The 22,014-nt window shown below is 42.7% G+C and overlaps 2 protein-coding genes across 2 annotated transcripts; both read right to left on the bottom strand.

Annotated features, from left to right (window-relative positions):
• Positions 1–123: 123 nt before the first annotated feature.
• Positions 124–9,694, bottom strand: LOC132830071 (interferon alpha-inducible protein 27-like protein 2A). Its single transcript, XM_060847540.1, has 4 exons — positions 9,492–9,694; positions 2,458–2,519; positions 686–847; positions 124–318 (listed from the first exon to the last, which is right to left on the bottom strand). The coding sequence occupies exons 2-4, from the start codon at positions 2,489–2,491 to the stop codon at positions 245–247; spliced, it is 270 nt and encodes an 89-aa protein (XP_060703523.1). The 5' UTR covers positions 2,492–2,519; positions 9,492–9,694; the 3' UTR covers positions 124–244.
• A 1,689-nt stretch (positions 9,695–11,383) lies between these two features.
• On the bottom strand, positions 11,384–20,959 carry LOC132830072 (interferon alpha-inducible protein 27-like protein 2A). The gene is made up of 4 exons (XM_060847541.1): positions 20,759–20,959; positions 13,718–13,779; positions 11,946–12,107; positions 11,384–11,578 (listed from the first exon to the last, which is right to left on the bottom strand). Exons 2-4 carry the CDS (start codon positions 13,749–13,751, stop codon positions 11,505–11,507), a joined length of 270 nt encoding a protein of 89 aa, XP_060703524.1. The 5' UTR covers positions 13,752–13,779; positions 20,759–20,959; the 3' UTR covers positions 11,384–11,504.
• Between the last annotated feature and the right edge of the window lie 1,055 nt (positions 20,960–22,014).

The following is a 22,014-nucleotide window of genomic DNA, read 5'->3' on the forward strand; positions in this document are numbered from 1 at the left end:
GAACCCAGAGCATCACCCGGGTCTAGCAATAATACCCCTAGGCCATTGGTGCAAACAATTTGAGCAAAACTGCTGCACAAGAACTTCCCATATTTGGGATGAAGAAACAGACAGAGAGAAATGTTCGATTATGCAGAGCTTTTATTGAATTTCAGCATCAGGCTTCAGTTGCCTTTTCCCTCCTCTGATTCAGAATAAAAATTATTTATTTTCCGTTGTCTTTAGGCATTTTTATTTTCGAATGTTAGAAAAGTGCACCAATGAAAGCACCTGCAGCTCCCAGTCCAAGTTTGGCAGCTACTGGGATTCCAGCCGCCCCTGCAAAGAACAGAAAAGCAAAGCACATCCACATGACATATCCTGAATTTATTAATCTCAACATTTCTTACAATTCTGGTCTGAATGATATTCTTGGGAAAGACAGAATGCATTGTGAAATTGTTAGATAGCTAACTTCCTTATTTGTAATCACAATAAAGCCAACCCTTACACTGCTGAGGTTAAAACATCAGTTGTATTAATATTTATTGCAAAACTGTCACTTAGCTTTTGTAAAGTCTACTCCGAGAGAAGCATCCAAAACAATAAAATATTATTGGGTACAGTCATCAATGCTAAGACTTCATCAGTGAAGTTTTGAAGCAGAAATCCTGAGAACTATTCATTACTTATCAGCAGATTTTACCAGCAGATTGAAGGAGGGCCACCAGACTTCCAGCAGCTACTCCTCCCCCATTGGCGATAGCTGCTGAAGACATCATACTTGCTGCAATGGAGCCTCCTGCTATTCCAGCACTGGTAAATCCCACAGCTCCCAGAATCACCGGGGCAGCAGCAGTGGTTATAACTGAAAGATAATATTTCCCCATTTCAGTACGGCACAATGTTCAGAAATTTAATATTGATTAAAATACCAGGGAATCAAGTGGCAGTTTTTAAATTTGAGAACAACATTGATCCAACTTAATATTGCTCAAAACCTGAAATTCTAAAGTCCACTTCCTTCCCATCTGCAATTAAGGTCAATTTCCTTCACCATAAATCCATCCAGCCTTTTTGAAATATCTGGTATATTTTGCCTTTGGTTGATGTTGGTTTGTGGACCTGTTGCCGTGTGTTGATTGTTGTCCTGGTGTTCAGTCTAGGTGTGTTCTTTTGTGTTTGTTTCCACAATTTGCGTCGATGTTTTCTGTTGTTGCTCAGCATTGTTTCATTAAGTGTTGTGAGTGTCTAAGTCTGAGTTCACTGTTTACTTTGTATATTAGTGCAAGAAACCAGGGTCCCACTTTGTGATGTATCCCACATGTCGGTGAAGCAGTTCCACACCTGCACCACTTTTATCCTCCCATGTTTGTCGAGAAATATATTATTGCAAGAAACCAGGTTCCCATTGTAGGGTGTGTTCCACATGTTGGTGAAGTAGTTCCACACCAGCACCACTTTTATCCTCCCATGTTTGTCAAGAAGTGTGTCCTGATTCTCAGAGAATTTGGAGAGATGATGAGTTCTCACTTGCTTTGTGTTAACGCATTTACTGACAGACTAATCTATTGATTCCTGCAGCTTTTGCCTGTGGATGTCAATTCCACCTGGTAAATCCCAAAATTGATAATTGAATGCAGCTGATCTTTTATCATGTTCCATATTTTTGAGGGAATGTCCTAGTTTGCTTCACACAAGTCCAAAAAACTGACTTGGTGTAAGCTCCTATTACAAACTGCTGGATATATTTTCACAGTTTGCCTAACTGGTTCTGCAACTTCTTGACCTATGTAGCATAACTGCATCCTTTGCTTAATCTTGGATCAGATAATATATGGCATTCTATTTTATCCTGGTGGATTTGATAGCCATTCTGCTTTGCATAGAGTTCAGTACTTATTGTTCGTTTTCTATTTTGTAGATTGCACCCTCTTTTCGTGATAGCTCTTTTGGCTCATCATTCTTCATGCAGACCACCTTTCTTGTCATTGCTAGAATTTAGACAAGGTGGATTTGAATTAGCTGTCTGCCTGCACAAACCAACCAACTGGAGATACAAAATCTAGAAATTAATCTTATTGTCTTCTGTTTTCTGAACTATGCGAACATCTGGATTGTAGTTATACTTTGCTGTTGCTCCTTTCAGCCTACAAGCTTGCAAGGCTGGTTTCTTCTTTGATTCATTTTACTTAAAAGTAAATATATCAGCTGAATACCAGGGAATAATATATTAGCTTAAATAAATGTGGTGAGTTCACATACAGCTAAACAAATATATGTGTCGTCCAAAGTAATGTCCTGACACAGCCTGTGACTAGAGTTCCACATTGCAGACAGCATGTTGCCTTCTCAGAACAGCCACAACCATCTTCCTTGTGCTTGTTATGATTCCAGTTAGTGGAAAGATTTCCCCTTGATTTCCCTTTTACTTTCATTATTTAAAGAAAAGGATTTATATGATTGAATAGCGCTTACCTGCACCTGTTATTATAGCTCCAATTCCCAGCATGATTGTCTCCAGATATTCACTCTACAAACTGAATAAAGGTTTCATGTTAAAATCTTGATCCTAAAGTTTTTATTACAGAAATAAATAATATAAACATCACATCTTCCCTCACCAGTGTCGCACACATCCACCCCAGATACACATAAATGTTATTCACTTTTATTGTGACTGTTCTTTCGTTTCAACGCACGACCATGAATTCAAGAGGTTGGTTTAATTATCTAGAAAGGAAGCCTTTTACCTTTATACAATACATTTGTAGACACCAGGCATCCCAAAGTGCTGTACAACTAATAAATGTTTCAGTGTGGGAAAGAGCAAACAGTTTGTTGCAGCAACTCCAACAAAAATCAGTACTTTTGAAAAATTCTTTCACAGAATGTGAGAATGGCTTGCCGGTCTCGTATTTATTACACTTTCCGAAACACCCTTGACAAGGTGGTGGTAAGATTATTGAATCACTGTAGTCATAGGGATGTTTTTAGTGAAGTCCCCATGCCTCAGGTGAAAATGGTAAGAGGTTGAGAAGGAGAGATCTCCATGTTGACCAGAGCCACTGAGAGAATTGATCTGTACTGTTGGCATCGCACTGAGTCACAAACTAGTCAACCAACCATCTGAGCTAAACAACCCTGAAGGTACATCTATACTGCTGTGAGGTAGGAATTCCAGAATTTTGACTCAAGAAGCAGCAGCAATAAAGTTCCAAGTCAGGATGGTTTGTGGGTTATAAGGGAACATGCAGGTGATGGTGTTCCTATGTATCTGCTGCTCTTGCCTTTCTAGGTTTGGAGGGTGTGCGTTTGTATGGTACTGTTAAAATAGCCTTGGTGAGTTGTTGAATTGGGTCTTGCCATTGATACATTGCTGACTCTGTGCATCAGTGGTGGATAGAGTGACTATATGATTCATTTGCAAGTGGGCTTCTCTGCTCTGAATGGTGTTGAGCTTCGTCAGCATTGTTGGATTTGCACTCATACATGAAAGTAGAACACACTCCATTGTTCTCCTGACATGAGCCTTGAAGGTGGGGGATCAGGCTGTGGGGAGCAAGGAAGTATATTCCGTGCCTCAGAATGCCCAGTCTCTGGCCTTTTCTTGAAGCCAGTGTATTTAATGGCAGGTCCAGTTCAGATTCAGGTCATTGCTAAGCTACCAGGATGATGTTTATGGGATTCAGGGATAGGACCCCACCAAGTCATCTCCCACCAATAGATTCACAGTCTTTGTAGAACCGCAACTGTCACTATACCAAGGCTTTTGAGATGACACTCTCTGGGTGAACTTTTATGAGAGAAACCTTTAAACAGTTTCTGGTTAGCTCTTTCACTAGCTCTGTGATGTTTATCCAATCGTTTGATGGCAAGTCAGGAATCCTTGTTGCAGGGAGTGCTCAAAGACACAATGCATCTCTGAAAAGTGATTGTTTCATCCCATGGAGCTGGTTATACACAAGGAGCAATTTCTCCTTGTGTAAAGAAGACTTGGCTGGTAACTTGTCCCACTTCCACCTTATACGAGTCTAGGCTTGGGACTTTCAAGGCACTGACCGTGGCCCCTTTATGGTCAGTGCTGATGTATTTCACAGATTGTTTTGAGGATGAATGTGCCCTGACCTCACTTACTCTTCTTACCTCTGCTGTCTGTTTCTGTTCCACTGTTTATCTCTCCTATTGCTGGTAAAGTGTTCCAAGATTCACATTTGTCTTGGTTTGGATTTTTATAGGTTAATCTGTAGATATTAGGCAGGACAGCCGAGACTTGGACATTGGAATCCTTTTGTTCCTACATGAGTTCCAAGACTGCTAGTCACATGCCTCCATTACACATCCGTAGGCACTGAGAAAAGCAGTCTATGGTTGATCAGAACAGACAGACGTATCAGCAGGCAACATGGAATACTCCTCATGGCCCTTTCCCACCGGCTTACCCCACATCAGGTGTGTCCAAAGCTCCACTGGCCATTGTCATTCAGCTGCCTGTTTTTCAAAGGTTGCAAAGGAAGTTTTAGAAGTCATGATTTGGAGATAACTTGGTGTTGTGTGGTTTTTAACATTGAAGTTTTAGAAATCCACCTCTTTGCATTTAAAGACAAACTGGGATTGCTTTAGGAAATCAAAACTTGGTGTTGAGGTGAAGATTATTTAAACTAGTTTTGGATAAAGTCGTATTCTCCTTAGCTGCTGTAATCTGTATCAGTTCTCCGTTTTTATGGGCACCGGTGGTAAAGCCTGCTTTATACTTCCTTTGGAATTTTCTTGCACCCTTTTGCCGAAAGGCATGGTGGCTCAGTGGTTAGCACTGTTGCCTCACAGCACTAGGGTCCCAAGTTCAATTCCAGCCTTGAGTGACTGTCTGTGTGGAGTTTGCACATTCTCCCCGTGTCTGCGTGGGTTTCCTCCCACAGTCCAAAGATGTACAGTTCAGGTGATTGCCCGTAATGTTAGGTGCATTAGTCAGAGGAAAATGGAACTGGGTAGGTTACTCTTCAGAGGTTCGGTGTGGACTTGTTGGGCCGAAGGGCCTGTTTCCACACTGTAGGGAATCTAATCTATTCTAATTTGATCTAAAAGCCTTGCCATTTCAGTGTGTGCAAAAGATGAATGGCTTCAGGCTTAAATGACATCATGAGAACCTTAGTCTGGCTAGGGTCATAGAGATGTAAAGCATGGAAACAGACCTTCGGTCCAACCTGACCAGATATCCCAACCCAATCTAGTCCCACTTGCCAGCACTTGGCCCATATCCCTCCAAACCCTTCCTGTTCATATGCCCATCCAAATGCCTCTTAAATGTTGCAATTGTACCAGCCTCCACCATTCCTCTGGCAGCTCATTTCATACACGTATCACCCTCTGCGAGAAAAAGTTGCCCCTTAGGTCTTTTTTATATCTTTCCCCTCTCACCCTAAACCTACGCCCTCTAGTTCTGGACTCCCCGACCTCAGGGAAAAGACTTTGCCTATTTATCCTATCCATATTCCTCATAATTTTGTAAATCTCTATGAAGTCACCTCTCAGCCTATGACGCTCCAGAGAAAACAGCTCCAGGGAAAACAGCCACTCCCTGTAGCTCAGATCCTCCAACCCTGGCAACATCCTTGTAAATATTTTCTGAACCCTTTCAAGTTTCACGACATCTTTCCGTTGGAAGGAGACCAGAATTGCATGCAATATTCCAACAATGGCCTAACCAATGTCCTGTACAGCCGCAACATGACCTCCCAACTCCTGTACTCAATACTCTGACCAATAAAGGAAAGCATACCAAATGCCTTCTTCACTATCCTATCTACTGTTGCAACAGAAAAACCAGGACAAAATAACCTCTTGAAAGCCACAGCATCATCACTCTGGGTTATGACATTGAATTCAACAAATAATCTGTGATGGCACAAAATATAAAAAAAATCTCGAAAGCTGTCAGATTGTTCTAAAGTTCTTCAAGAAAAAAGGATGTTACTTTTGCCTCTTCTGCTTCAGACTCGGGGGTGAATTTTGACCCTTAAATTTAGATGGAGTAGGGTTAGGTAAAATGTCAAAGTATTTAAAAACCTCAATAATTTCACAACCAAAAGCAAGCTATTCGTGCTAAACCTTTCAGAGACGCTGCTTTGGCCCCAGTTGGGATATTGTGTTCAGTTCTGGACTGCACCCTTGAGGGAAAGTTGCCATGATCTCAGTGAGGGTGCAGAGGAGATCAGTTTGAATGGTATCTTGATGAGAGACCTCAGCTCTGTGGAGATTCTGGGATTATTCTCCATGGGGCAGAAAAGTCTAAGCGGAGATTGGATGGAGTTTATGGAAAATTAGGAATGGCTTTGATCAATGAAAGGATGATAACCAGTTTTCAGAGACAGAAAGATCAGGAATCAGAAACCACAGGGCTAAGGTGATTGACAAAGCATCAGAAGTCAGAAAATAAATGTGCAACAGGTTTTGTAGTGAGGAATAGTAAGCAAGGAGATGTGATCCGTTTAACTCAACCTGAAGCCAAAAACTGGTGAGTGTGCAGGATGAGTCCTGGGAGGCTTTCGGAGAGAAGCTGGCACTGTGGGGGCAGGGCTGCAGGGAACGTGTTGGACTGTCAGTAGGCAGAAGTGGAGTCAGAGTCACAGCATTGAAAGGAGCAGCAGTGAGAGAGCTCGGTCATCAGTTGGGGAGGAGTAGAGAGAGATTCAAAGGAAGTGAAAGTTGGTCACTGGGATTATGAGGAGAGACGAGGATTTTTGGGAGAGAAGGACGAGGTACGGTCCATTGGCGCAGAACAGTGTGAGTCAGATCTTTACGGGAGAGGGCGGTGAGGTGAAAGACAGGTCAGTCAGGGAGAGGGCGAGAGCCGGGCTGTCAGCGGAGAGTGGGATGAGGGTGAGAAACAATCCAACTGTTGGCAATATTTTTCTTTCTAAATCACCTTATGCACTGAACAGCGTTTCACAACGTTGATCGGTTTACCTTGCTGTACTCCTCATTGGCCATTCTGTCAGCCTCCTCCATTGGCTAATCAGAAAGTTCAGGCACACTGACAGATAGACTCTTCGTCAGAAAGGGAAACAGGTGTTATGAGGAAAAGGCAGGAAATTGGAGTTGAGGATTATCATTAGCCAAGATATCATTGAATGGCAGAGAGAACTTGAGGGGCTGAAACACTGGCTCTGTCTTTATGCTTTATGATCTCATGGACACACTTCCCTTCAGGGATATTATTCAGCAAACCTTCCAGACCTGAAACAATAACAGGAGGGCTGGGTGAGTGAGAGAATGGGAAGTGTGGATGGGCGAGTGTGGATGGGCGAGTGTGGATGAACCAGCCCAGGCCCCCTCAAAATATTTTCAGAAGGTGGCCCAGACCCTAACCTTTTCTTACTTTAAAGGTGGATGTGAAGTACATTCCAGATGTAATGCGCCTGGTCAAACCACTCAACATTTAACTATAGAATTTAAATAAATTGTGTTTTGTTTAAGTACAAACAAAAGAAAGAGGAATTTGGAATACCCTAACATTGGAAAAGTTAACAGAATAGCAGAAACCCTACCTATTACTAATTAACTGTTCCAGTATAGTAACATCCCATAAACCCACTCCTTGGCAAAAGGGTAAATTCGGACACAGACATAATTGTCCTGTCCAAGAGGAAACTATATCACGAGAGATTTCAGACAATATAGTAGCAGGGAATTTTACTGAAGCTCCAACTCTTCTGGAATCCAAACAACTTTTGACAGCTACAGCTAAAAAAAACTAGAAAGCTTGACCTGGCCGCACTTCCTAGCTCCATCCATTTCCTTGGTGATCAAGGACCAAGCCAATTTCTCTCCTTAGCACTGCTTCATAACCGAAAATGAAAAAAAAAATGGTTCTATTGGTCAGCTGTGCTGAATGTCAATTTACTGATTTAAATTATCAACTTGTTGTTTCGGAATTATTTTTCCGAATGATGATTACTGCTTTGGCAAACCTTATCTCTCTTGCAATTTGCTCACCAGTCCATGAGTGAAAATAAAATTGAGTAGTGCACACCCTCCTCCAGCATGAGGAAAGGTTGGACAAGTCAAAGTTATCTGTTCTCCTCCTGTGCTGCTCAGTCTCTTGCTGCAGACCGGCTTGTTGGCTACGTAGAACAGTTGATCTTCCGTAATTACACCGGCACCACTCCCCACCTCTTCCTCCACTACATTAATGACTGCATTGACGCCAGCTCGTGCTCCCGAGAGGAGGTTGAGCAATTCATCAACTTCACCAAGACATTCCACCCTGACCTTAAATTTACCTGGACCATCTCTGACACCTCCCTCCCCTTGCTGGACCTCTCTATCTCCATGCCCCCTACTACCCACCGTCCCAGCCTGGCACCTTCCCCTGCCACTGCAGGAACTGTTAAACTTGCGCCCATACCTCCTCCCTCACCTCTCTCCAAGGCCCTAAAGGAGCCTTCCACACCCATCAAAGTTTTACCTGTACATCTACTAATATCATTTATTGTATCCGTTGCTACCAATGCGGTCTCCTCTACATGGGGGAGACTGGGCACCTCCTAGCAGAGCGCTTTAGGGAACATCTCCGGGACACCCGCACCAATCAACCACACTGCACCGTGGCCTAACATTTCAACTCCCCCTCCCACTCTGCCGAGGACGTGGAGGTCCTGGGCCTCCTTCACTGCCGCTCCCGCACCACCAGACGCCTGGAGGAAGAACGCCTCATCTTCCGCCTCGGAACACTTCAACCCCAGGGCATCAATGTGGACTTCAACAGTTTCCTCATTTCCCCTTCCCCCGTCTCACCCTAGTTCCAAACTTCCAGCTCAGCACTGTCCCCATAACTTGTCCTAGCTGTCTATCTTCTTTTCCACCTATCCACTCCACCCTCTCCTCCCTGACCTATCACCTTCATCCCCTCCCCCACTCACCCATTGTACTCTATGCTACTTTCTCCTCACCCCCACCCTCCTCTCACTCATCTCTCCACGCTCACTTCCTTTATTCCTGATGAGGGGCTTTTGCCCGAAACATCGATTTCGCTGCTCCTTGGATGCTGCCTGAACTGCTGTACTCTTCCAGCACCACTAATCCAGAATTTCAGACTGGAGTGGCTATGTTGCCTTGCACATGTGCTTAATATCAAATCTTTGTTCACTTGAACATAGCAGACTTGACAGTAATGTTGTCATCACAACAGAAACACAGCTATAAGTGCTACTCCGTATCACTCAGGAAAGCAAAAAGCCATTAGCTTCAACTTCATGCGGGTAAGAGCAAATTACTATAGATACTGGAATCTATACTGAAAGCAACAAAAGCTGGTGATCATCGCGGGTCAGGCAACTTCATTGGGTCAGAGTCCAATCAAAAAAAATGCCATACGCAATGCATTGATGGGTTATGAATATATTGGTGTAATCCTGCAATTATTTTAACTACAGAAAAATAATGTTTCTAAAAATACATACTGTAGAAGACCTAAAGTGCCTGAAATCACGAGTAGATTTGTTAGTTATTACCTGGATAGATCCTGGAATTACCGAAAGACAAACCCAAGCTGGACTAAGGAGGAGTAGCTGTGCAGTGGCTGAATCACAGAATATATAGCAAATTAGAGGATTCTGCTGGGTCCTAATGCTCAGTGAGTTTTACCAATTCAATTTTTAAACCTGTTTCATTCTTCATGGATAATAAGTAGATCCCAGCATTTTACAGTTGCAGTTTAACGGAGGAGCCAAGGGGGGTGACTTATTTATTTCACTGTCTAATTTTTATACCAAATTTCAATGAAAGCTGGATTTGAGAAATCGAATCTATGACATTACTTTCAGTTTCGTTTCCTCAGAAATCCACATGATATCACTTCCAGCCCTTACTTTGTATCCAGGAGAAATTGTGTAAATATTAAAAGGTATCAGGAGGTTGGGTTGTGTTTTAAATTCTTTAACACTCAAGTTCCAATAATCCCAGTTTCAGTAAATGCCTGGCAGTTCAAATAACAGAAAGGATTATTCAAAAACTTAGATGTACAACCATTCAATAAACAGAGAATAAACTCCACCTTGTGTGAAAGGGGTGAAGGAAATTAATTTGTGTGTGTGAGGGGGCTGGAGCTGTTTAGAACACCAGGTTCCCATTGAGTTGTGTGGAATTGGCCACTCCACATCAGTAGCTCACCAACTCAGACTGGCACAATAATAGGCAACACAGACCACTGGGTTGACAGCAAGATTACCTGACTAGATTGTCACAAGGAGGCTGGAGCAGTAGAGTGCTGCAGAACCCCAGATGATTTAATATTACAGCGTAATCCTGAGGTGTGAGGGAACTAAGATTTGCAATTCCTTGCACAAAGTGAAATACACTCTTACCGTACCTTAACCAACAACATTTTAAGTTGAAAATCATATTGGTGTGGCATCTTCCCATTAAAGACAGAAAATTGAATATTAAACTAAACTTGTTAATAGCCCGAAAACAATCATAAAAAACAATTTCAGGCATTGGAATCAGGAAAGGAACATTCTGCCTTAAAAAAAGACAAATCTTTATCTGGTGGCATATTGATTCAGTTCAGCACTGCTGCCTCACAGCACCTGGCACCCAAATTTGACTCCAGCCTTGGATGACTGTCTGTGTGGAGTTGGCACGTTCTCCCCGTGTCTTTGCAGAATTCCACCGCAGTCCAAAGATGTGCAGGCCAGGTGGTTTAGCTATGGGAAATGCAAGGTGATAGGGAAGGGGGCTGGGGCTGGATGGGATAGTCTTTGGAGGGTCGGTGTAGACTTGATGGTCTGAATGGCCAGCTTCCACACTGTAAGGATTCTATAATTCTACAAATGTACGATTAAGGCTCAAAACTGAAAACTCAAATGAGGATCTCAAAGCAAGCCAGGGTTTTGAGGATTAAAGCAGTTACCATTTTTCCAAATTGTGACAAGTGTGCCTTAAATAAGTTAAAACACAAATTAGAGAAGAATTACTCTGAAAAAAAATCTACCATTGGTTAATAATCCAGAAAAGGTCATGAATGTTTCATGAGATAAATTTTAGTGTGAAGCCGGATGCTGGCACTTTTATTCCTTCACAAGATGTGGGCATCACTATTGCCCAGAGGGCAGTTAATAATTAACCACATTGTTGTGGGCGTGTCGTCACATGTCAATCAGAAAAGGATGGCATGTTCCCTTCCCGAAAGTGAACCAAAAATCATGATTATCATTAGGGTCTTGATTTTATAATCCCTTATTTTTGAATGGAAATTTCCCCCATCTGCCAGGGTAGATTTGAACCCAGAGCATCACCCGGGTCTAGCAATAATACCCCTAGGCCATTGGTGCAAACAATTTGAGCAAAACTGCTGCACAAGAACTTCCCATATTTGGGATGAAGAAACAGACAGAGAGAAATGTTCGATTATGCAGAGCTTTTATTGAATTTCAGCATCAGGCTTCAGTTGCCTTTTCCCTCCTCTGATTCAGAATAAAAATTATTTATTTTCCGTTGTCTTTAGGCATTTTTATTTTCGAATGTTAGAAAAGTGCACCAATGAAAGCACCTGCAGCTCCCAGTCCAAGTTTGGCAGCTACTGGGATTCCAGCCGCCCCTGCAAAGAACAGAAAAGCAAAGCACATCCACATGACATATCCTGAATTTATTAATCTCAACATTTCTTACAATTCTGGTCTGAATGATATTCTTGGGAAAGACAGAATGCATTGTGAAATTGTTAGATAGCTAACTTCCTTATTTGTAATCACAATAAAGCCAACCCTTACACTGCTGAGGTTAAAACATCAGTTGTATTAATATTTATTGCAAAACTGTCACTTAGCTTTTGTAAAGTCTACTCCGAGAGAAGCATCCAAAACAATAAAATATTATTGGGTACAGTCATCAATGCTAAGACTTCATCAGTGAAGTTTTGAAGCAGAAATCCTGAGAACTATTCATTACTTATCAGCAGATTTTACCAGCAGATTGAAGGAGGGCCACCAGACTTCCAGCAGCTACTCCTCCCCCATTGGCGATAGCTGCTGAAGACATCATACTTGCTGCAATGGAGCCTCCTGCTATTCCAGCACTGGTAAATCCCACAGCTCCCAGAATCACCGGGGCAGCAGCAGTGGTTATAACTGAAAGATAATATTTCCCCATTTCAGTACGGCACAATGTTCAGAAATTTAATATTGATTAAAATACCAGGGAATCAAGTGGCAGTTTTTAAATTTGAGAACAACATTGATCCAACTTAATATTGCTCAAAACCTGAAATTCTAAAGTCCACTTCCTTCCCATCTGCAATTAAGGTCAATTTCCTTCACCATAAATCCATCCAGCCTTTTTGAAATATCTGGTATATTTTGCCTTTGGTTGATGTTGGTTTGTGGACCTGTTGCCGTGTGTTGATTGTTGTCCTGGTGTTCAGTCTAGGTGTGTTCTTTTGTGTTTGTTTCCACAATTTGCGTCGATGTTTTCTGTTGTTGCTCAGCATTGTTTCATTAAGTGTTGTGAGTGTCTAAGTCTGAGTTCACTGTTTACTTTGTATATTAGTGCAAGAAACCAGGGTCCCACTTTGTGATGTATCCCACATGTCGGTGAAGCAGTTCCACACCTGCACCACTTTTATCCTCCCATGTTTGTCGAGAAATATATTATTGCAAGAAACCAGGTTCCCATTGTAGGGTGTGTTCCACATGTTGGTGAAGTAGTTCCACACCAGCACCACTTTTATCCTCCCATGTTTGTCAAGAAGTGTGTCCTGATTCTCAGAGAATTTGGAGAGATGATGAGTTCTCACTTGCTTTGTGTTAACGCATTTACTGACAGACTAATCTATTGATTCCTGCAGCTTTTGCCTGTGGATGTCAATTCCACCTGGTAAATCCCAAAATTGATAATTGAATGCAGCTGATCTTTTATCATGTTCCATATTTTTGAGGGAATGTCCTAGTTTGCTTCACACAAGTCCAAAAAACTGACTTGGTGTAAGCTCCTATTACAAACTGCTGGATATATTTTCACAGTTTGCCTAACTGGTTCTGCAACTTCTTGACCTATGTAGCATAACTGCATCCTTTGCTTAATCTTGGATCAGATAATATATGGCATTCTATTTTATCCTGGTGGATTTGATAGCCATTCTGCTTTGCATAGAGTTCAGTACTTATTGTTCGTTTTCTATTTTGTAGATTGCACCCTCTTTTCGTGATAGCTCTTTTGGCTCATCATTCTTCATGCAGACCACCTTTCTTGTCATTGCTAGAATTTAGACAAGGTGGATTTGAATTAGCTGTCTGCCTGCACAAACCAACCAACTGGAGATACAAAATCTAGAAATTAATCTTATTGTCTTCTGTTTTCTGAACTATGCGAACATCTGGATTGTAGTTATACTTTGCTGTTGCTCCTTTCAGCCTACAAGCTTGCAAGGCTGGTTTCTTCTTTGATTCATTTTACTTAAAAGTAAATATATCAGCTGAATACCAGGGAATAATATATTAGCTTAAATAAATGTGGTGAGTTCACATACAGCTAAACAAATATATGTGTCGTCCAAAGTAATGTCCTGACACAGCCTGTGACTAGAGTTCCACATTGCAGACAGCATGTTGCCTTCTCAGAACAGCCACAACCATCTTCCTTGTGCTTGTTATGATTCCAGTTAGTGGAAAGATTTCCCCTTGATTTCCCTTTTACTTTCATTATTTAAAGAAAAGGATTTATATGATTGAATAGCGCTTACCTGCACCTGTTATTATAGCTCCAATTCCCAGCATGATTGTCTCCAGATATTCACTCTACAAACTGAATAAAGGTTTCATGTTAAAATCTTGATCCTAAAGTTTTTATTACAGAAATAAATAATATAAACATCACATCTTCCCTCACCAGTGTCGCACACATCCACCCCAGATACACATAAATGTTATTCACTTTTATTGTGACTGTTCTTTCGTTTCAACGCACGACCATGAATTCAAGAGGTTGGTTCAATTATCTAGAAAGGAAGCCTTTTACCTTTATACAATACATTTGTAGACACCAGGCATCCCATAGTGCTGTACAACTAATAAATGTTTCAGTGTGGGAAAGAGCAAACAGTTTGTTGCAGCAACTCCAACAAAAATCAGTACTTTTGAAAAATTCTTTCACAGAATGTGAGAATGGCTTGCCGGTCTCGTATTTATTACACTTTCCGAAACACCCTTGACAAGGTGGTGGTAAGATTATTGAATCACTGTAGTCATAGGGATGTTTTTAGTGAAGTCCCCATGCCTCAGGTGAAAATGGTAAGAGGTTGAGAAAGAGAGATCTCCGTGTTGACCAGAGCCACTGAGAGAATTGATCTGTACTGTTGGCATCGCACTGAGTCACAAACTAGTCAACCAACCATCTGAGCTAAACAACCCTGAAGGTACATCTATACTGCTGTGAGGTAGGAATTCCAGAATTTTGACTCAAGAAGCAGCAGCAATAAAGTTCCAAGTCAGGATGGTTTGTGGGTTATAAGGGAACATGCAGGTGATGGTGTTCCTATGTATCTGCTGCTCTTGCCTTTCTAGGTTTGGAGGGTGTGCGTTTGTATGGTACTGTTAAAATAGCCTTGGTGAGTTGTTGAATTGGGTCTTGCCATTGATACATTGCTGACTCTGTGCATCAGTGGTGGATAGAGTGACTATATGATTCATTTGCAAGTGGGCTTCTCTGCTCTGAATGGTGTTGAGCTTCGTCAGCATTGTTGGATTTGCACTCATACATGAAAGTAGAACACACTCCATTGTTCTCCTGACATGAGCCTTGAAGGTGGGGGATCAGGCTGTGGGGAGCAAGGAAGTATATTCCGTGCCTCAGAATGCCCAGTCTCTGGCCTTTTCTTGAAGCCAGTGTATTTAATGGCAGGTCCAGTTCAGATTCAGGTCATTGCTAAGCTACCAGGATGATGTTTATGGGATTCAGGGATAGGACCCCACCAAGTCATCTCCCACCAATAGATTCACAGTCTTTGTAGAACCGCAATTGTCACTATACCAAGGCTTTCGAGATGACACTCTCTGGGTGAACTTTTATGAGAGAAACCTTTAAACAGTTTCTGGTTAGCTCTTTCACTAGCTCTGTGATGTTTATCCAATCGTTTGATGGCAAGTCAGGAATCCTTGTTGCAGGGAGTGCTCAAAGACACAATGCATCTCTGAAAAGTGATTGTTTCATCCCATGGAGCTGGTTATACACAAGGAGCAATTTCTCCTTGTGTAAAGAAGACTTGGCTGGTAACTTGTCCCACTTCCACCTTATACGAGTCTAGGCTTGGGACTTTCAAGGCACTGACCGTGGCCCCTTTATGGTCAGTGCTGATGTATTTCACAGATTGTTTTGAGGATGAATGTGCCCTGACCTCACTTACTCTTCTTACCTCTGCTGTCTGTTTCTGTTCCACTGTTTATCTCTCCTATTGCTGGTAAAGTGTTCCAAGATTCACATTTGTCTTGGTTTGGATTTTTATAGGTTAATCTGTAGATATTAGGCAGGACAGCCGAGACTTGGACATTGGAATCCTTTTGTTCCTACATGAGTTCCAAGACTGCTAGTCACATGCCTCCATTACACATCCGTAGGCACTGAGAAAAGCAGTCTATGGTTGATCAGAACAGACAGACGTATCAGCAGGCAACATGGAATACTCCTCATGGGCCTTTCCCACCGGCTTACCCCACATCAGGTGTGTCCAAAGCTCCACTGGCCATTGTCATTCAGCTGCCTGTTTTTCAAAGGTTGCAAAGGAAGTTTTAGAAGTCATGATTTGGAGATAACTTGGTGTTGTGTGGTTTTTAACATTGAAGTTTTAGAAATCCACCTCTTTGCATTTAAAGACAAACTGGGATTGCTTTAGGAAATCAAAACTTGGTGTTGAGGTGAAGATTATTTAAACTAGTTTTGGATAAAGTCGTATTCTCCTTAGCTGCTGTAATCTGTATCAGTTCTCCGTTTTTATGGGCACCGGTGGTAAAGCCTGCTTTATACTTCCTTTGGAATTTTCTTGCACCCTTTTGCCGAAAGGCATGGTGGCTCAGTGGTTAGCACTGTTGCCTCACAGCACTAGGGTCCCAAGTTCAATTCCAGCCTTGAGTGACTGTCTGTGTGGAGTTTGCACATTCTCCCCGTGTCTGCGTGGGTTTCCTCCCACAGTCCAAAGATGTACAGTTCAGGTGATTGCCCGTAATGTTAGGTGCATTAGTCAGAGGAAAATGGAACTGGGTAGGTTACTCTTCAGAGGTTCGGTGTGGACTTGTTGGGCCGAAGGGCCTGTTTCCACACTGTAGGGAATCTAATCTATTCTAATTTGATCTAAAAGCCTTGCCATTTCAGTGTGTGCAAAAGATGAATGGCTTCAGGCTTAAATGACATCATGAGAACCTTAGTCTGGCTAGGGTCATAGAGATGTAAAGCATGGAAACAGACCTTCGGTCCAACCTGACCAGATATCCCAACCCAATCTAGTCCCACTTGCCAGCACTTGGCCCATATCCCTCCAAACCCTTCCTATTCATATGCCCATCCAAATGCCTCTTAAATGTTGCAATTGTACCAGCCTCCACCATTCCTCTGGCAGCTCATTTCATACACGTATCACCCTCTGCGAGAAAAAGTTGCCCCTTAGGTCTTTTTTATATCTTTCCCCTCTCACCCTAAACCTACGCCCTCTAGTTCTGGACTCCCCGACCTCAGGGAAAAGACTTTGCCTATTTATCCTATCCATATTCCTCATAATTTTGTAAATCTCTATGAAGTCACCTCTCAGCCTATGACGCTCCAGAGAAAACAGCTCCAGGGAAAACAGCCACTCCCTGTAGCTCAGATCCTCCAACCCTGGCAACATCCTTGTAAATATTTTCTGAACCCTTTCAAGTTTCACGACATCTTTCCGTTGGAAGGAGACCAGAATTGCATGCAATATTCCAACAATGGCCTAACCAATGTCCTGTACAGCCGCAACATGACCTCCCAACTCCTGTACTCAATACTCTGACCAATAAAGGAAAGCATACCAAATGCCTTCTTCACTATCCTATCTACTGTTGCAACAGAAAAACCAGGACAAAATAACCTCTTGAAAGCCACAGCATCATCACTCTGGGTTATGACATTGAATTCAACAAATAATCTGTGATGGCACAAAATATAAAAAAAATCTCGAAAGCTGTCAGATTGTTCTAAAGTTCTTCAAGAAAAAAGGATGTTACTTTTGCCTCTTCTGCTTCAGACTCGGGGGTGAATTTTGACCCTTAAATTTAGATGGAGTAGGGTTAGGTAAAATGTCAAAGTATTTAAAAACCTCAATAATTTCACAACCAAAAGCAAGCTATTCGTGCTAAACCTTTCAGAGACGCTGCTTTGGCCCCAGTTGGGATATTGTGTTCAGTTCTGGACTGCACCCTTGAGGGAAAGTTGCCATGATCTCAGTGAGGGTGCAGAGGAGATCAGTTTGAATGGTATCTTGATGAGAGACCTCAGCTCTGTGGAGATTCTGGGATTATTCTCCATGGGGCAGAAAAGTCTAAGGGGAGATTGGATGGAGCTTATGGAAAATTAGGAATGGCTTTGATCAATGAAAGGATGATAACCAGTTTTCAGAGACAGAAAGATCAGGAATCAGAAACCACAGGGCTAAGGTGATTGACAAAGCATCAGAAGTCAGAAAATAAATGTGCAACAGGTTTTGTAGTGAGGAATAGTAAGCAAGGAGATGTGATCCGTTTAACTCAACCTGAAGCCAAAAACTGGTGAGTGTGCAGGATGAGTCCTGGGAGGCTTTCGGAGAGAAGCTGGCACTGTGGGGGCAGGGCTGCAGGGAACGTGTTGGACTGTCAGTAGGCAGAAGTGGAGTCAGAGTCACAGCATTGAAAGGAGCAGCAGTGAGAGAGCTCGGTCATCAGTTGGGGAGGAGTAGAGAGAGATTCAAAGGAAGTGAAAGTTGGTCACTGGGATTATGAGGAGAGACGAGGATTTTTGGGAGAGAAGGACGAGGTACGGTCCATTGGCGCAGAACAGTGTGAGTCAGATCTTTACGGGAGAGGGCGGTGAGGTGAAAGACAGGTCAGTCAGGGAGAGGGCGAGAGCCGGGCTGTCAGCGGAGAGTGGGATGAGGGTGAGAAACAATCCAACTGTTGGCAATATTTTTCTTTCTAAATCACCTTATGCACTGAACAGCGTTTCACAACGTTGATCGGTTTACCTTGCTGTACTCCTCATTGGCCATTCTGTCAGCCTCCTCCATTGGCTAATCAGAAAGTTCAGGCACACTGACAGATAGACTCTTCGTCAGAAAGGGAAACAGGTGTTATGAGGAAAAGGCAGGAAATTGGAGTTGAGGATTATCATTAGCCAAGATATCATTGAATGGCAGAGAGAACTTGAGGGGCTGAAACACTGGCTCTGTCTTTATGCTTTATGATCTCATGGACACACTTCCCTTCAGGGATATTATTCAGCAAACCTTCCAGACCTGAAACAATAACAGGAGGGCTGGGTGAGTGAGAGAATGGGAAGTGTGGATGGGCGAGTGTGGATGGGCGAGTGTGGATGAACCAGCCCAGGCCCCCTCAAAATATTTTCAGAAGGTGGCCCAGACCCTAACCTTTTCTTATTTTAAAGGTGGATGTGAAGTACATTCCAGATGTAATGCGCCTGGTCAAACCACTCAACATTTAACTATAGAATTTAAATAAATTGTGTTTTGTTTAAGTACAAACAAAAGAAAGAGGAATTTGGAATACCCTAACATTGGAAAAGTTAACAGAATAGCAGAAACCCTACCTATTACTAATTAACTGTTCCAGTATAGTAACATCCCATAAACCCACTCCTTGGCAAAAGGGTAAATTCGGACACAGACATAATTGTCCTGTCCAAGAGGAAACTATATCACGAGAGATTTCAGACAATATAGTAGCAGGGAATTTTACTGAAGCTCCAACTCTTCTGGAATCCAAACAACTTTTGACAGCTACAGCTAAAAAAAACTAGAAAGCTTGACCTGGCCGCACTTCCTAGCTCCATCCATTTCCTTGGTGATCAAGGACCAAGCCAATTTCTCTCCTTAGCACTGCTTCATAACCGAAAATGAAAAAAAAAATGGTTCTATTGGTCAGCTGTGCTGAATGTCAATTTACTGATTTAAATTATCAACTTGTTGTTTCGGAATTATTTTTCCGAATGATGATTACTGCTTTGGCAAACCTTATCTCTCTTGCAATTTGCTCACCAGTCCATGAGTGAAAATAAAATTGAGTAGTGCACACCCTCCTCCAGCATGAGGAAAGGTTGGACAAGTCAAAGTTATCTGTTCTCCTCCTGTGCTGCTCAGTCTCTTGCTGCAGACCGGCTTGTTGGCTACGTAGAACAGTTGATCTTCCGTAATTACACCGGCACCACTCCCCACCTCTTCCTCCACTACATTAATGACTGCATTGACGCCAGCTCGTGCTCCCGAGAGGAGGTTGAGCAATTCATCAACTTCACCAAGACATTCCACCCTGACCTTAAATTTACCTGGACCATCTCTGACACCTCCCTCCCCTTGCTGGACCTCTCTATCTCCATGCCCCCTACTACCCACCGTCCCAGCCTGGCACCTTCCCCTGCCACTGCAGGAACTGTTAAACTTGCGCCCATACCTCCTCCCTCACCTCTCTCCAAGGCCCTAAAGGAGCCTTCCACACCCATCAAAGTTTTACCTGTACATCTACTAATATCATTTATTGTATCCGTTGCTACCAATGCGGTCTCCTCTACATGGGGGAGACTGGGCACCTCCTAGCAGAGCGCTTTAGGGAACATCTCCGGGACACCCGCACCAATCAACCACACTGCACCGTGGCCTAACATTTCAACTCCCCCTCCCACTCTGCCGAGGACGTGGAGGTCCTGGGCCTCCTTCACTGCCGCTCCCGCACCACCAGACGCCTGGAGGAAGAACGCCTCATCTTCCGCCTCGGAACACTTCAACCCCAGGGCATCAATGTGGACTTCAACAGTTTCCTCATTTCCCCTTCCCCCGTCTCACCCTAGTTCCAAACTTCCAGCTCAGCACTGTCCCCATAACTTGTCCTAGCTGTCTATCTTCTTTTCCACCTATCCACTCCACCCTCTCCTCCCTGACCTATCACCTTCATCCCCTCCCCCACTCACCCATTGTACTCTATGCTACTTTCTCCTCACCCCCACCCTCCTCTCACTCATCTCTCCACGCTTCAGGCTCACTTCCTTTATTCCTGATGAGGGGCTTTTGCCCGAAACGTCGATTTCGCTGCTCCTTGGATGCTGCCTGAACTGCTGTACTCTTCCAGCACCACTAATCCAGAATTTCAGACTGGACTGGCTATGTTGCCTTGCACATGTGCTTAATATCAAATCTTTGTTCACTTGAACATAGCAGACTTGACAGTAATGTTGTCATCACAACAGAAACACAGCTATAAGCGCTACTCCGTATCACTCAGGAAAGCAAATAGCCATTAGCTTCAACTTCATGCGGGTAAGAGCAAATTACTATAGATACTGGAATCTATACTGAAAGCAACAAAAGCTGGTGATCATCGCGGGTCAGGCAACTTCATTGGGTCAGAGTCCAATCAAAAAAAATGCCATACGCAATGCATTGATGGGTTATGAATATATTGGTGTAATCCTGCAATTATTTTAACTACAGAAAAATAATGTTTCTAAAAATACATACTGTAGAAGACCTAAAGTGCCTGAAATCACGAGTAGATTTGTTAGTTATTACCTGGATAGATCCTGGAATTACCGAAAGACAAACCCAAGCTGGACTAAGGAGGAGTAGCTGTGCAGTGGCTGAATCACAGAATATATAGCAAATTAGAGGATTCTGCTGGGTCCTAATGCTCAGTGAGTTTTACCAATTCAATTTTTAAACCTGTTTCATTCTTCATGGATAATAAGTAGATCCCAGCATTTTACAGTTGCAGTTTAACGGAGGAGCCAAGGGGGGTGACTTATTTATTTCACTGTCTAATTTTTATACCAAATTTCAATGAAAGCTGGATTTGAGAAATCGAATCTATGACATTACTTTCAGTTTCGTTTCCTCAGAAATCCACATGATATCACTTCCAGCCCTTACTTTGTATCCAGGAGAAATTGTGTAAATATTAAAAGGTATCAGGAGGTTGGGTTGTGTTTTAAATTCTTTAACACTCAAGTTCCAATAATCCCAGTTTCAGTAAATGCCTGGCAGTTCAAATAACAGAAAGGATTATTAAAAAACTTAGATGTACAGCCATTCAATAAACAGAGAATAAACTCCACCTTGTGTGAAAGGGGTGAAGGAAATTAATTTGTGTGTGTGAGGGGGCTGGAGCTGTTTAGAACACCAGGTTCCCATTGAGTTGTGTGGAATTGGCCACTCCACATCAGTAGCTCACCAACTCAGACTGGCACAATAATAGGCAACACAGACCACTGGGTTGACAGCAAGATTACCTGACTAGATTGTCACAAGGAGGCTGGAGCAGTAGAGTGCTGCAGAACCCCAGATGATTTAATATTACAGCGTAATCCTGAGGTGTGAGGGAACTAAGATTTGCAATTCCTTGCACAAAGTGAAATACACTCTTACCGTACCTTAACCAACAACATTTTAAGTTGAAAATCATATTGGTGTGGCATCTTCCCATTAAAGACAGAAAATTGAATATTAAACTAAACTTGTTAATAGCCCGAAAACAATCATAAAAAACAATTTCAGGCATTGGAATCAGGAAAGGAACATTCTGCCTTAAAAAAAGACAAATCTTTATCTGGTGGCATATTGATTCAGTTCAGCACTGCTGCCTCACAGCACCTGGCACCCAAATTTGACTCCAGCCTTGGATGACTGTCTGTGTGGAGTTGGCACGTTCTCCCCGTGTCTTTGCAGAATTCCACCGCAGTCCAAAGATGTGCAGGCCAGGTGGTTTAGCTATGGGAAATGCAAGGTGATAGGGAAGGGGGCTGGGGCTGGATGGGATAGTCTTTGGAGGG

Source organism: Hemiscyllium ocellatum, chromosome 30 (genome assembly GCF_020745735.1).
Source record: "Hemiscyllium ocellatum isolate sHemOce1 chromosome 30, sHemOce1.pat.X.cur, whole genome shotgun sequence".
NCBI classification, from domain to species: domain Eukaryota; kingdom Metazoa; phylum Chordata; class Chondrichthyes; order Orectolobiformes; family Hemiscylliidae; genus Hemiscyllium; species Hemiscyllium ocellatum.

Bases quoted from the DNA above. Each gene is read 5' to 3' on its own strand.
- LOC132830071 (XM_060847540.1), bottom strand. From the start codon at position 2,491: ATGCTGGGAATTGGAGCTATAATAACAGGTGCAG. The intron at 848-2,457 runs GTAAGCGCTATT...ATTATCTTTCAG, and splicing joins AGCTATAATAACAGGTGCAG to TTATAACCACTGCTGCTGCC. The intron at 319-685 runs GTAAAATCTGCT...TGTTCTTTGCAG, and splicing joins GGCCCTCCTTCAATCTGCTG to GGGCGGCTGGAATCCCAGTA.
- LOC132830072 (XM_060847541.1), bottom strand. From the start codon at position 13,751: ATGCTGGGAATTGGAGCTATAATAACAGGTGCAG. The intron at 12,108-13,717 runs GTAAGCGCTATT...ATTATCTTTCAG, and splicing joins AGCTATAATAACAGGTGCAG to TTATAACCACTGCTGCTGCC. The intron at 11,579-11,945 runs GTAAAATCTGCT...TGTTCTTTGCAG, and splicing joins GGCCCTCCTTCAATCTGCTG to GGGCGGCTGGAATCCCAGTA.